General features: G+C 40.2%; 1 protein-coding gene across 1 annotated transcript; it reads right to left on the minus strand.

The window, feature by feature from the left end:
- Positions 1–661: 661 nt before the first annotated feature.
- pskh1 (protein serine kinase H1) lies at positions 662–11,631 on the minus strand. Its single transcript, XM_046037576.1, has 4 exons — positions 11,300–11,631; positions 9,902–10,649; positions 7,933–8,841; positions 662–4,759 (listed from the first exon to the last, which is right to left on the minus strand). The coding sequence occupies exons 2-4, from the start codon at positions 9,968–9,970 to the stop codon at positions 4,442–4,444; spliced, it is 1,296 nt and encodes a 431-aa protein (XP_045893532.1). The 5' UTR covers positions 9,971–10,649; positions 11,300–11,631; the 3' UTR covers positions 662–4,441.
- Positions 11,632–16,041: the final 4,410 nt, after the last annotated feature.

Below are 16,041 nucleotides of genomic sequence, written 5' to 3' on the forward strand. Positions count from 1 at the left end.
TTTATTTAAATTTTTAATATATTTTTATTTTTTTTAAACACACACACGTTTACTGTTTTTATTTTTTTAACACACACACACGCTTACTATTTTATTTATTTTTAATATATATATTTTTTATTTTATTTTTTTACACACACGCTTACTGTTTTATTTAATTATTTTTTTAACACAAACACACATACGCTTTGATTACTTTACGCTTTAATTACTTGTTTAATGAAATGTATGGGGTTGATTGATTGTATTATATATATATATATTGTATGATGCTTTGGCAATATTGTTGTTACACATTCATGCCAATAAAGCTAATTTGAATTGACTCCTTATTATTACATTTGATTGCTAATACAAAAAATGTTGTTGTTTCAGTGCAGCTACAACTGAGCTACTTCAGGCCATCTAAAATTATAACGCCAATAATTTGAAGTCCTGCTTTACATTATGGCAAATGTGCAGAGGCAGAGGAAGAACTAACAAATATTATCAATTACCCTGAAAACAACCGTAGCAAACGAAATGTACTCAAACTAAAATGTAGTCTTGCTGTGCACACATTAACTTCCACATAAACTCGTGTTATCTGTTGGACCAATCGCAAACAAGCCTATTTCCTCTCTCAGGGAATAGTTTAAAAATCCAAATGCAATCAAGTAAATCATGGTTTGAGTGTTTTATTGTCACATACAACTCACCGTTTAAAAAAATAAAAAAAAGTTAATGGTAGAGGAATCAAAGTGTTATCATTCATTTAAACAAATAAAAACAAAGGACGAATAACTGTTCTCAGGTAACAGTGTTGAGTTGGCTACTTCATTTAGGACAACAGCATTTACATAAAATCACGCAGATATATAAAAACATGAAAGGAAACACTTCCCAAGTGCTGACATTCTGCAAAACTGATTTGGTTATTCATTGAACATGGTACACATTAGGCACTCAACAATGTTGCTGACTAATTCAACCACAGCAATTCCTTTGAGCCCAAATGATTACTTTGAGACTGTGAGTCTCAGAGCTGAGACAGGTTAAATATGTTTCTCTCGCATATATGCTATGCTCTAGGAGCAACCAATGAACTAACTATCAGAACGAAGGCAACCTCCTTATTCTGCATGTTGAAGAAGATATGACACCTTAAATCTTTCTTTTAATATGACCACAGCTGCTTTCTCTTTGAAGGCACTTTAAATGCACCTTTCTTCAAATTCTTCAAGTCTACAGAGTATGCATGTTTGATATCAAAAAGACACTTTTTGGGTAGGGTATCTCACAAAATGTAGACAGAGTGAAAATTTATGTATGTACCAATACTAGTTCCAATGTAAGCCTGACTTGCATCTTTTATAAACATTTAAGTCTCACCAGAAGGTGTGACATCAGGACAAAAACAGCTGTGGGACAATGGAAAACAAGTTTTTAAATCTGCCTTACATGAAGGAAAATAGAAAGAGCAGAAAGATGACAGAGAATCCTGGAACCAGTAAAGGACAAAAGACAAAAAGAAAGGGAAAAACTGAGGTCAGCTGACATGGCTCGATAGGTTTCCAGTATGTGTTAAAAAGTTCACAACAGCAACACACTTTATAAGTCTGGAATAGATCACAGCAAAATGCTCATAAAAAGAAGAAAAGACCACACTGTAGCAACTGATTTACTCTGGGAGCGTTCTGAAGGGGCAAAATATATAAAAACGCAATGAACTGGTTCCATACAAAGGAAGACTGCAGTTGTAAAAACTAACACAATTCTATTTAATGAAGTGCTTTGCCAGATTAAAGTGGGAACAAAAGGAATAAAGGCAAAAAATCCCAACCTATTTTTCTGAAGTTGTGCTACTTTTGGGAAATGTTTAATAGTAAATTTGGGGAGGAATCATTTGCAATCAATTATTTAAACATGGATATGATGACCAAACAAGCAGCTTCATTCATTATTCATTTCACTTTGCCTGAACTGTTTAAGTTCAGAAAATTCACTTTACTGAAACACAGCCTTTTAACATTTAAACTGCAACACAATATTACAAAAACCAAAATCTCCATTTCTCATTTCTGATTATTGATGAGTAATGCAGTAGTCACAAACCTTATTCTGACTATCCACACATGATAGGTATTGGACTGCATTAGACAAGTTATGATTCTGACTGAAAAGAGTGCTACAATATATTATGCTTTTACTTTCAACATTGTGGATTTGATCAACTAGAGATCACACTTAGAGAACAAAGGCATCCTTTCCAAACTAAAGAAAATGTATGCATAGGATTACGTGTGCTAGGTTTTGTAATTTAGAATATTTTAATAATTATAAGTATTAATGGTCATTTGATTCACCTCTACATGCTCCTTATTATCTTCAGTGGTTTCCATTTAGGACAGTTGTTTTTCTGAAGGGTCCCTACAACCTGTTTAAAAGCTACTGTAGAACTGAACGATCCCGTTAGCCTCTGTTCCACTAGCAGAATCACATTTCTGGGATTTCCTCTCCATATTCCGTGCTAAATAGCAATATCTACTACCCCTTACAATGGTTAGTAAGGTTTGAATACTTAACAAATTTTAAGAAAAAAAATTCCTTTGAGGGCGTGCCAATGGCTGACTGTGGTGCGATCTGTTGTTACTGAATGCTAACAGGACAGATGAAATAAATGTTTAGGAGCAATCCCACTGAGCTACAGATGTTGGTGGAACAGAGGCTAGCTAGAAAAGGTGGCAGGACTTGGTTTGGGTTGCACCAACAATTTGTCAATCCATAAACAAGTTTGTGAAGGAAGTCCTTCCTAAGTTATTAGCAACTTCTAGCTAGTTTCAAACTACTAATTTACTAAATGCACTTCATCAAAACTGAAGAAATGTCTAAGCTCGTAAAAGACTTTAGTAATATGTGTGGAAAATGACAGTTTTAGGCAGCAAACAATCTTATAAATTAAACTAGTACTTTTCATGCAGTTTGGCGTGAGTGGGAAAAATCTGATTATGCTAACCTAGCTAAAATTATTGAAGGGTCTTGGCGTAACATTTTTTTTATTTCAGGAATATTGTGTTCTTTTGTGAATTGCAATTTAAAGACTTCCCAGTAAACATAATTATTAAACAGCATTTCAATCATGTGTCGGAACTCGGATCAAATATAACTTTTACTCTTCAATCTAATGGGTGATGCATTTGCAAGCTAACATTAGCTTCATCAGTGGGTCCAGTTAGCTACGAAACACCTTGTAGTTAATGTTTAGTTACAACTCATTTCTATAAAAGAACTAGTTTGTGTGCTGCAACTTGTTTTAATTTAGTGATGTGTAAAACTCCACTTTGTAAACACTTATGTTATAACCAGGCTAACTCTGAACTTACAAAGAGCTGGTGCAAGAGCAGCAGCATAACAAATTTCTTCATTTTAGCGGGATGCAACATGTGCCACTTTCACTGTAACACCACGCAACGCCGGAAATGACCACATGCCCTTATAAAGACAGATAATTATTAGAATACTGCTCTACAGCACGAAGGGATTGTAGCAGTACTTCATGGGTGAATCTATAAAAATCTTTGGGAGTCGGGCTGCGCGGCCTATTTTCTAATACAATACATTTAAGATTTAACATGGAAAACAAAACAGCTTCACGATCTTTTGACAGCTTCAGAATATTAACATGGCAATAATGGCAAGATTAGATGAGCTTAGAAGCAACTAAGATACGCCTTCATTTTGTCCTTCAAGGGTGTGTGGTTTTGTTGCAGTGTGTTTCCATTAACCACATCTTAAGACAAGGTCTGTACAATTAGTACAGTATAGTATAGTTAATTCACAGCAATTTTCAATCAGGAATGAGTTAGGGGAATTGGTTTTCCCCTCTTCTTAAAGTAGTCCTTTCTTCTTAGAAACGTCAGTACCCAGAACTCTGTTCAACAGATCCTCATGGAAGGTCATTATCCAGTGACCATTTGAATGGAGACTAATAATCATGTCAACAATAATAAATAAATATGTAGAAACACAAAGATTGAAGGATCAAAAGCAAAGGAGTGGAAGGCACCATCCTGTCGGAGGAAAAGTGAAGGAATGGAGAGATGATGTAACCTTTGGAGTTCAAAACTTGACTTGTGTGTCCTTGTCTGTGTTCATCAGGAGACACACTGCCATAGCAATTCATAGATTACATTGTCTTCATGATCATTATTGACTTGTTCTATAGTCTCAACTGGCAGCAGTTACTTTTCAACCTTAATTCTACGGCCTGGTAGCCATGGATTGAGTCATGTTCATTGTCCTATTTTTTAAGGCAATGATTTGGGACTTAAAGCCATCTTGGCCTCCAACATTGGCAGCGACTTTGAATGACAATAGTCATTGTGAAAGTTCAGTCATTGTAGTGCTGGTTACCCCAAAATTATAAGGTCCGCTACAGTCACTGGCTGTCCCCATCCCTGTTTCAGCCATTGTACTGCTGCTGATAACGACGGTTCAGCTCGCGCAGCTCCTTCTCCCGCACCCGCCGGGCTTTGTTGGATTTGGTGGAGCGGCTGGAGCGAGTGGACTGGGACGACTTGGTGCTGTGGCAGCGTGAGGACGCCCGCTTCAGCAGGTTCTGAGATATACAGCGCTGAAGGTTCTTCATGGAGGAGGCGGCGGCCATGCTGACGATCCAAGGGTGCTTGAGGGCCTGGCCAGCTGTGAGCCGCTCACTGGGGTCCACCGTTAGAATCCTCTCCACAAAGTCTTTGGCCAGGTTGGACACGCTCGGCCACGGCTGCAGAGGGGGAGACAGATGTGAGACAAGACTGTAATTTACTCACGGTACACTGAAAGTTAATGTCTGTACTCTATACAGTGCAATGGAAATGAATGTTTTACTGTGTTTTACTATGTTACGGTCATACAATTCAATTCTCCTTTCAACGGAAGAGGCCATCTTTGTTGTTTCTTATCTGAACTTGTTACCATGTTACACAGGTGTAACTAATATCATCACTAATTGCTGAATTGCATTGCAATAACTGGTGGAAAAGAGGCATTAATCATATTATTAGCGCCACCTGTGCTCTTTCTGCTTCCATAAAATAGAAGGGGAAGGAGAGAAAGAAATAATAGAAGACCTTCTATAGAAATTAAATGTTTATTATGTGGACATAAGAGAAACTTTCTATGTTTGAGTGAGAAGAAAATGGATTAAAGCTGAGGTAGGCAATTGATTTCAGGAGCATTTTTGTTGAAATTCAAAATCAACCCGTCTCTAGCTGGTTTCTCCAATGTTTCCTACTCTAGCTCTAAATAACAAAAAGAAAACATGAGAACAACAACTTTTGTAGTATAGGATGACACATCAGTCAGAATCTGTGTGTTCATGACAGAAGCTGCCGGACACAAGACGTTTCCTACTTTACTGAAAAGTCCATTCTTAGTGTATGTGCTCTGGAGGTTTCCACATCACACTTGTGTAAGTTACTGGACCACGACTGGCTTTAATGCTAGTTGTTATGTCACAAAAACATGCTCATATGTAAAAAGTGTTGAACTCTAAGTTCTGATGTAAGTGCAGAGAAACTTTCCCACATAACATTTGAATGTGAAAACAGCCTTCTAGTGTTACACCCTGCACATCTATCATTCTGCACAGCAAAGCTCAAACATCCAAGTGAAGCAACAATAAACAAAACACATCTTTGAGTGGAGTGGGGCTTTAAATAATTGTTAAAGAACCTATAGTTTGTTTGGCATCAGCAGAGCTTTGTCCACTGGACACACGAGGGCAGCAGAGTGACATAAAGCTGAGAACTTCTACTACAGTGTACAGACAGTACATCTTACCATGTTAGGCGTTTGGTGTATTTGACTCAATGTGTCTTCTTGGTCTTTTGATACAGTCAGACTCAACCATGGGTGTAGGGTAGTAAATTTAATGTTCTTCTGGTTGATTTGTTTTTTTATGTTTTGCTTGAACAGAAATTCATGTTTCCAAAAGATCTAATGTAAAATAAAACTTCCTAAGCAAATGCTCTTGACAACTGTGGTCGACTCTTCCCGAGAAATGGACTCTATTTAGAATGAGTGACTGAGACAGGAATTGGGAATATCAACGCAGCATGCCTTTCTACACGCGCGCGCACACACAGAGTTTGTACATGATGTCCTGCTTGGCAACCAGCTGTGTTTTCAGTCTCCCAGTAGACAGCATACCCCCGCTCTTCACACAGCAGGTAAATCACCAATGTTGGCTAAAGATACATGACACATATGTAACCCTTACACATACATTTCTCCTCCACCAACAATGTCTGGGCTGTGATTAGTTTTTGGGCTGCAGCTGTAAATTTGAAGATTATTTATCACAGCTGTAAAGACACATGTCCCAAAGGGAAGTACATTTAAGTCTGCCCCACCTCAGCTCCACCTCTCAGTTACCCTCAGGACTGGATTTTCTTAAGCTCTCTGCCATGCATAGTGACATAATCCACATAAAGTTCACTGCATTGCATCCTTACAAGAAGATTAAATTACCCCGTTATGAACTGAATCGTTCTTGTTCTCAGTTATTAATGTCTGAGTCAACGCCCCAGCAAAACACTTAATCACTGCATTGTGACAGCAGTACGCACCATACGTTTATTCTTTAAAAAAAGAAAATTTATGTCATAACGACAGACAAGAAACATGGGGACGAGAGAAAGGTGTATGACATGCAGCAATCGTCGCAGTTACATGGTATGCATCTTAACCACTAACCACGTTAGGCTGCAAAGGAGATGGAGACCAAAATCAGAGCTAAAAGAGAGAACTTCAGTCTCACATTCACCGGGTGGTTGTGAACACAACTCAGCTGGATGTGTAAATAGGCAACTCGTTTGCTAACAAAATATTAACTTAAAAGGTTACAATATGAGAGAGAGGTGATTACAGCTTGCTTACTGCTTGAACTTGGATTTTGTGTCTCCTTGAGAGCTACAGTGCGGCGTGGTGAACAGATCAGCTCACAGACCTCTTATATCAAGCCATCATTTGGCCTTCTCTCCCCTGTTGGTTTTCAAACTGACAACTGTGACTTTACAGAAATTTCCATTTTTGGAGATCAAGTCTGTACTCATGTTGACAGAGAATAAGGATTGCTCTGTCATACGCTCATGAGAAATCTCTTTTTTTTTTTTTTTCTTTTATGTGACAACTAAGACCACAATATCTACTCAATAACCGCCATGTAATGCTAAAAAATGCATAATTGTTGATTCCATTGAAAAGCGCTCTCTCTAATTCCAAGGAAGACTTTCTGGACATACCCTGTACTCATCCACCAGCTCTGCTATCCTATTTCCAGACCTCAGCTAAAATATGGGCTCGCTTGATGTGATTTAAATTATTAAATGTGTTAGATCTGAACTTATCTGACCTGTCAATACTTGAGAAGTTGAAATGGACGCATCCCCAGAAAACTGAGATGATTCAACTGCTCTTCATTAAATATTACAGATCTGCTCAGCTATTATTTGCGCTGGAGTGGCTGTATGTGGGGCCAACATTAACCAAGGGCCCCTTTTTGTAAAGCTCACTGGCAACATAAACATCCCACGCTATGAAACAAAGAAACGGACAACTCAGCATTCTTCCAACTAGAAACACAGAGAGCATAAATTATTGTGCACACACACACACTTAGTGGGAGGGCGTAATGACTTAGGGAGGACAAATAAATGAGTGTAGTGAGCTAAAAGGTGAAGGTTCATGAGGCAGACGTGGATGGGAACAGAGAGTGAGACTTGTAAAGGGTTAAGCATGTGAAAATGCGTGTCTGTGTTAAACCTGTCACCACGAAGGAAAAGCTGAACTTCTTGGAAACCTGTTGACAAAGCCTCATGCGGTGAAAGGAATGTATTCCAAATATGGGTGAAGTCTGCTGGGGTGTCTGTGTGTGAAACAGATTTCACTCCTCACCTCTCCAGAGAAACTGTACTTCCCCTTGAGTATCTGCCGGTAGAGCCTCATGCGGTTGTCGTCCTCGAAGGGCATGGTTCCGCTCAGCAGGATGTACGATATCACCCCCAGCGCCCACATGTCTACAGCGTTTGTATAGGGCTTCCTGACCAGGATCTCAGGGGCAATGTACTCTGGCGTGCCGCAGGTGGTCTTCATCAGACACTCATCGCCCTTCTTTCTGCTACTGGCCAAACCAAAGTCAGTGATGATGATCTTGGAATCGGCTCCAGGGTGGTAGTAGAGCAGGTTCTCCGGTTTCAGGTCTCGGTGAGTGATCCCCAAAGTGTGGAGATACTTGACGCCGTCCAGGACCATCTGCAGCACCCGCGTGGCGTCCCGCTCTGTGAAGGAGCCGCGAGCTATGATCCGGTCAAAGAGCTCTCCTCCGGTGGCCAGCTCCATCACCATGTAGACACGTTCTGCCGTCTCAAAGACCTCCATCAGCTGGATTATATTGGTGTGACGAACGCGTCGCAGAACGCACAGCTCTGACTCGCACACCTCCCTCCCCTCCCGGTAACGGGTCTCGATCATCTTGATTGCATAAGGCTGCCGTGTGCTCTTGTGTTCTACGCGAACAACACGGCTAAAACTCCCGCGACCTATCAGAGCTTTGATGTCGTACTTGGCTGTGACCCGGGGGTCAAACTTGGCTCGATATTTTGCCACCTTTTTCCGCTGAGGGTCCGACAGTTCGGATGGGTCCTTAGGGGGCTGAGCGGAAGCGGCGGGAGTGGCAGCTTGGGCCTGATATGGGGAGGTGGAGTCAGCCTTGTTACCTCCCCCTCCACCGGCCCCACCCATCTTACTCCTAGTGCCATCCCCTCGAATGAAGTGCTTATAGATATCTGTCTGAGGAGGATCAACCTGAAAAATACAGAACATCACAGATTCAAATTACAAAATAAGATAAAACAAAAGAGTACAACAACAAAAGCTGATTCAATTTCTGTGGAGAAAGGAAGATAATATCAAATCAACTGTCATACATGCATATTAGCTGATAGTATTTTGTTTTACATAAGCACATTAACATAAAATTATCTTGATATGGACCCCTTATTTGTTTGTGACTACAATACACACACTTACCAAGACATTTTAGAGTTATTAAATAAACAAACGGACAAACATAATGGTGATACTGTTTCTAAAATACTTTAAAACCTAGTCTGGCAGTTCTCTACTACAATTTCTTGTTCCTTATTGGTCGACAGGATATATGTGCAATAGCCTCATTCGTCAGATATTTCGGTCTGGCCCGATTAATCAGTCTGGCTTTAATAGTTAGACTTTAACCTGTGTGCAGTAGGGGTGCGAAACAATTTGTTTTATCATCAATTTATCTGTTGATTGTTTCTTGATTAATCAAGAAAATAGTAAGAAACGCTCAAAGCCCAAATATCTTGTTTCGTCTGACCAACAGTCCAGAACCAAATTGCTTTTATGTAAAATATCTTAAAAGACTCAGAAAACTGACACTGAAACAAATTTCCACATCAAAAAAAGTTGGAGCCAGAGGATTTTACTTCTAAAATAACTTTCAAGTATCAGAATAATTTCTGATGATCAAATTATCAATTTTAAAATGTTCTGATTGGGGTCATGTATCTGGCCTGGAATGGACTGGAAGCAACACACAGGCTGCTTCACCAAGGATTGTTCAATTTTTCTAAAAACAAAAAACCCACTGCTCTGGGAAATTCTGGCTGTTCTTAAAAATATTAATATTTAGAGACACAACGGTTACTTGGTGAGTAGAAAAAATATTTAACAGATTGATCAACAAATAAAGTAATCATTAATTGCAGCTCTAAGTTGATATTATCAATACTTACTGGTACTAGTGCAAATAGCAGTAATGGTAGTACTTTAGTATCTGGGGTAACAAAAGTATATCCACAAGTAACAACACTGTCCTACTGACCTTTTTGACCAGGTCCAAGTGAACATCCCCTGGAGGCTCAGGGAGGACCTTACTGTTCCTGCACCCCATCACATCACCTTGGGCCACTGCCCAGCCAGCCACACAGGCCACCAGGAGCCCTGCCTCATCACCCCAACAGCTGATTCAACACAGTCAGGGCATCCAACATCCAGGCTGTACCCAGACTCAGCAAGAGGGTTCATGAATAAAACTGATTACTCCGACTCAAGTCCCAGTGAGCTAGCATCAGCATTCACAGTTCATGAATACGCCCGAAACATCCACTTAGGTCCAGTTTAAAAAGTCCAAGGCTTCATGAATATAATTTGGGCAAGCACGTTGTGTGTCTCGGCTCCATCAGCAAGTCCTGTTGTTCCAATATTATTTTATAGGCCCATGCTGCTGGAAGTCAGAAGGCAGGGGGTACCTCAAGCCCCTTGAAGAACCTACCAGGGCCCCATCTCAAGCAGCGTAATATGTTGAATGTTTGAGAACACAATTGCATGAGTATAGTTAGTATGAGTGACACAAATATGATGACTGATTAGGGCAGGGGAGGGAGAGGAGCTCTCTTAAACAAGATGAAGGGTGTTTGCCTTTAGGAGAAATGCATAAAGCTTCAGGCAGAACATCCACAGAAAACAAGATCATCAACTCTGCACTGATCCATTGGGAGAAGCTGTGGTCATGCTGCAGATAAAGCAGCTCCCACGGACTATCACAGGCTGGAGAACAACGGAGGGAAGCTCTAAAATGCAGAAGTAGAAAATGACATATGAACCTTAGTGATTATGGTTAGACACACATAGGCTGAGAATATGCTGACATGACCGGAGGCCGGCTTTCATTTATCACTCAAAGGCAGATAAGCAACTGACCTAAACAGAGAGACAAGTTTGGCACTGAAGCCACAGTTTTGTATAGAAGTTGCGTGATGAGGCCATATTGTGAAACTTTCAGCCAAAATATAATTACAGCGACCCAGTCTGTTTTGAAATGGCCAAGAAAACAAGGGACAGCTCTGCCATTGTAAGAAATAGCTGCACTATCACAGATGGTCACTTATATCCGAGTATCAAATGTTGGATGTCTGCTTGATATAGTACTGTTAAGTGTTCTCAGTACAAAATGTTGATTAACTTACTTTACTTTTTCTCTTGTAACAACAGGAAATAAACTGGAAACATCCCGAATAACATAGTTGTATAAAAAAATGTAATATGCAACTGTATTAAAGTTTAGTTAAGATTTTAAAAATGGCCAGGCCCCATCATGTCAATGTTTTTTCTTTAGCCAAAAACACATTTACCAGTTATTTTTCGGCAACACTGACTAACACCAGGACAGTCTCTAAAGACTTTCACAAATAACCCCATTATAAGAGTAAAAGTGACTTACAATCTCGCCTCATTACTTAACCCGACATAGCGAAGTGTCTGAGCATGCTAGCTAGCCTGCTAGCAGCAGGGAAGGACTCCCAACTTTGCCAAATCCAGCCTCCTCACCCCACTCTCACTCAGCTGGGCTCTCCATTTTCACCTCGTAGTTTCTCAACTTTATACCCGAGGACAAACAACTCAAATCCATCACTTCCTTTGTTGGCAACATTTTGTGTCAATCCCAGAGTTTCATGGCTTGTTTTGGAGATGTTTTAAGTGGAAAGAAACTGTATGAAAACATGCACCGCTGTCTCCTCAGTTGCTTTTCTGGACGGTGTTTTTCGACCGGGACCACCTTCCCAAGACTGAAAAGTGGAAAGAGACAAAATGCAACACAGAAGTTCCGGTTGTCATTTTCAAAATAAAACGCGGGTTGAGAATTCTTTGCAGCATTTTGTGTAGAACTAGATTGTTTGTGTTTTAAAGGCAAAAAACAGGCCAATGAAACATACAACAATACATTTTAGCTTGCTTTTTATTTTTGTTATGCATATCTAAAACAAAACAGACAAAAAAAAGGTACATCACTGAGGATACATAGTTAAAATGAAAAGTCACATTAGTAGGGAGTATTCAGGTCCAACATTTCTGCGTTTTTATGTGTTATCTAGCACACCACCTCTGTTGAAGAAGATACATCCAGCATTGTGGTGGCTGAATTGCCAAGGCAGACAACTGCCCCGGGGGGCCCTGTTTTGTACTATTTCATTGAAACATTGTTTAGGAATATGCAGCACTTAAGCATGAATTACATGATATGATGGTTCCTGCTTTATTGAGCAATCTTGACCTAAAGACCTTCATTATGTCAGTCTTGTGAGTGGGTGTATATTGCATACTCATGAATTTCCAGAAAGCAAATCTTGGACCAGGTAGTATTCTTGCAGAGAAGAAGCATTTCACAGGAAGTAGGAGGAGTGGAGGGGTTAAAGAGGATAAACAGCTCATTTGTGCCTAAGTGTCCTCAGCGGTGAGCAAATTACCCAACAACAGTCAAAGTAGAAATTTAGCCTATATCCATTTTCTTACTATTATGAGCAAAATGCTATAAATGGAGGAATTCACCTGCTGATAACTCATATCATACATAAATTTGTTTTTCAACAACCCACTTTGTGCACCCTTATTTTGAAGGCCCAATCCTTCAACTTCCTGTGTACCTCTATCTGTCTCCAGCTACCATGACGGAGCTCCTCTTTCACCCAACTTCTTTTGTAGAGACGGAACGGTCTCCCTCGGCTTGTTCCGACCCCATAAAGTCCTCACCGTCACTTCCTGGTCCCCTCTGTCAAAGTGCTGACTTCTCTCTTGGAAAAGTACTAGAAAGTCTGGGAGGCACGTTTCAAGCTCACCCACAAGTTCAGGTTAGACTAGTTTCATATACTGTGACTGTTATCTGACCCTCATTTGATATGATCATACCTCATGTACCAACATCTGAGAGCAGTGGTGATGTCAAGCAGTTATATATCCACAGACATCTGTCTAAAATATGTATGATAGGGAACTACAATATATGAATATATTTAATTTTGTTATTCCCTTTTGTGGTGGAGTCTCACTGGGACACTCTAGGGGACCCCTGCTGGTCTGTTGGCCTGTTTCAGAGATCAACTACTTAATTCACAGCAGACATGCAGATGGATCCTACACATTCTAACTTAAAATCACCACCAAGCCACTTCACTATGCCTCCAGTCTAAAAACATCATATATGCAGGACTAAACCATATGTTTATAGACATGTGTATCACAATGTATGAAGTTTTTTTATGTGTATACACATATGTTTTCATTTTGAACATCTTTCAAGTGGTCTATGAAAATAGATATTTTGGATTTATTTAAAGAGATTCATTTGCAGAGGTCAGATCAAAAATGCTTTTCAGTTTCTGCTGCATGGGCAACACATCATATAACATACCGATGTTTTAATCTGTTACAGGGCATTTCCACATGGTGTCACTATAGACATAAAAGTCACTTTCAAGGCCATCTCAAACTATGAGGCTACTTTTTAGCCATTTTATTAGTCTGGTTCTTCCTTTACATGCCAACACTCATGCCTCCACAGTGCTTGTAAAACTGCCTGGGATGAGGAGCATTCAGTTTCAGCCTGCTTGTTCATGAGCAGGTAATAAAGAATACATGGCCTTGGCTTCAACATTGATGTGATAGAGTGTACTGGACTCACTGTACGCTGACCGTGACTTGTACGGCCTGCACAGGACGCAGTAGAGTTTTGTGGAGTAGCATTAAAAGTGGGAAATTAGTAAGAGGAAGACAAATGTTCCGGAAAGAAAGTCAGAGAGACTGTAAAATTCATCTTATGATGCCAATAAAGCTCCTTGAATTGGATTGAGGGACTGAAAATGAGTGGGAGAGGGGGGGTGGGGGTGACCGAAGAAGACAACGGATGACAGATGGTGGGTACCAGACAGAAATATAGGGAGGGAGGGAGGGAGCCGAGAGATGAAGCGGTGGAGAGTAATCAAAATGGAAGGGGGGAGATACAGAGAGATAGAGGAGGAAAGGAAGAGACAATGCAGTCAGAAAGAGAAAGAGAAAAGACAAAGCGAGAGGACAAACGCACAGAAAGAGAGTCTCTGAGGGCCAGTGCTGCCCGGCCAGCCTCTGTGCTCTATCTGCAGTGCAGCTGAGGTCAGGGCCTCTCCGGCTCTGCAACTCGCTGCTCCATCGTCATCCTCGTGATTGATCACCGCTTTGTCGCACTCTGATTAAGATGCTTTGTCTGAGCGCTCCGCTTCTATTGATACTTGTGTGTATTCCTCTGCGCCGCAACTGTCTCTCTCTCGCAACTCTCTAGTTTTGTCCCCTCTATCTCTCTCTCTCTCTCCATTGCCCCTGGTGTTGCCCCGTCGCTCACTTTCTATGTCCCCTTTCCCACCCCCAAAGGTCAGTATCATCTATTAGATCTAGATTTGCTGACTGCTGCATTATTTATCCAAACAGAGGAAGAGGAGCTGCTCTATTAAAAGCTCAATTGACTCTGTGTGTGTGTCTCTGGCTTCATTAATATCAACGTGCTGGTTTGCCCCTTGTTTGTGTGTTTGTCAGAGAAGTGTTTTAAAGTGTGTGTGTGTGTGTGTGTGTTTGTGAAAAGGCTGCAGAGGATGAGTAAGCAAGTAAGTAGGCTTTACAGTGTGTGTATGTGTGTGTGTGTGTGTGTGTGTGTGTGTGTGTTTACATGTACAGGCCGTCCGGTGCAGTGGGACAAGAGCAGAGACTGTAGCAAATGACATCCTGTGTCAGATATGATCCTCGTTGGAGGATATTGCTATTTCTGTGGCCTCCCCTCTTCTCTCCACTACTCTAGCAAGGCTCCCCTAGAGAGTCAGAGAGAAAAAGACAGAACACTGCTGCATGGCATCAGCACAATCAAGTCATAGTAAACTCAAACTATTGATTACCCCAGAAGCATAATTCCCTGAAGTAATATTGTGTGACTACTAAACTGACACCGCTGGAGATAAAAATATCATAAATACGTTCACTGTAGGGACATTATTGACCAACTCAGGCAACTATTAGTTTCCACGAGAATATTATGAGAACATTATTGTGTTTTTTCTATTCTTGTTTGATCGTGCAGAATCATCATGGGAGGTGCCATTGAGACTGCAGGATTTCATTTGTTCCCTGTTGAACTGTCTGGAGCTCATAGCTGGATAGAAGCTGATTAAGTGGTTTTCACTTCAGATTGTCAAACCAACACCATCCCTACAGAGAAAAATGTAAAAAGCCAATACGCTGAAAGACAAAGACGGGTTCATATGGAGGCTAAAAGAGTGTGGGTATTTTTCAGGCTGATGTGTTTATGTTAAAATACAATAGGGGGCAGCGGACATGTTATCGTCTAATTAAGTTGACATAGCAAACGTTTTTCTATCACAAATCCAGCAGTTACAGAGCAACATTATCATTCATTTAAAATTGTGTTTCTGGCCACCTGATGAATTTAAGGCCAATATTCACTCTACTTTTAGCTCTCCACCAACTCCTGATGGAAATGGCTGGCTCTTTAGCTTCTAAAAGCTCCACTGTGTTCACCAGCTAGCTTCTAATTTTAATAATCAATGTGCCGTTTGCTGCCTGGCAGGTATAGCATGCATATAGGTTTTTATTGCTTCGCTTTTTGTTTTTTGCAGGAAACAGCTCTGTGCTGCAGCCGAAACAACGTCGATGAGAACAGCAGGGTAACCCTTTTTACATTACATGTAGTCATTTGATTCATGTAAATAAATGTAGCAGGATATAGCAGCGCTAAATTGGACTACTTTTAGGCGGACAAAAATAAATTGATAAAGGACTGGGCATCAATATCTATATATACATGTTACTTTGAGGAACATAAACATGGTTTGACCCTCTTTTTCATTCAACAAAATATATCAAAATAATAAATACCTAACCCAGCCCTTTAAAGGACTTATAGGGGGATTTCTCCACCAGAATTTTAAACTGTTAGACTTTCACGTTCAGAGGTAAAATTTAAACATGACCACAATATTCCTGAAGTCCTTGCTATGGCTCTGCTGGAGGTAGATGAGATATAAAGTAAATAACACATGAGAATAGATGATAAATAATAAATAAATAGATTATATAAAAATATGAAATGGATAAAACCTTAGCTAAAGATAGATGGAAACTTAAATGAGCTCTTACTAGTATTTATTG

Source organism: Micropterus dolomieu, linkage group LG22 (genome assembly GCF_021292245.1).
Source record: "Micropterus dolomieu isolate WLL.071019.BEF.003 ecotype Adirondacks linkage group LG22, ASM2129224v1, whole genome shotgun sequence".
Lineage (NCBI taxonomy): Eukaryota > Metazoa > Chordata > Actinopteri > Centrarchiformes > Centrarchidae > Micropterus > Micropterus dolomieu.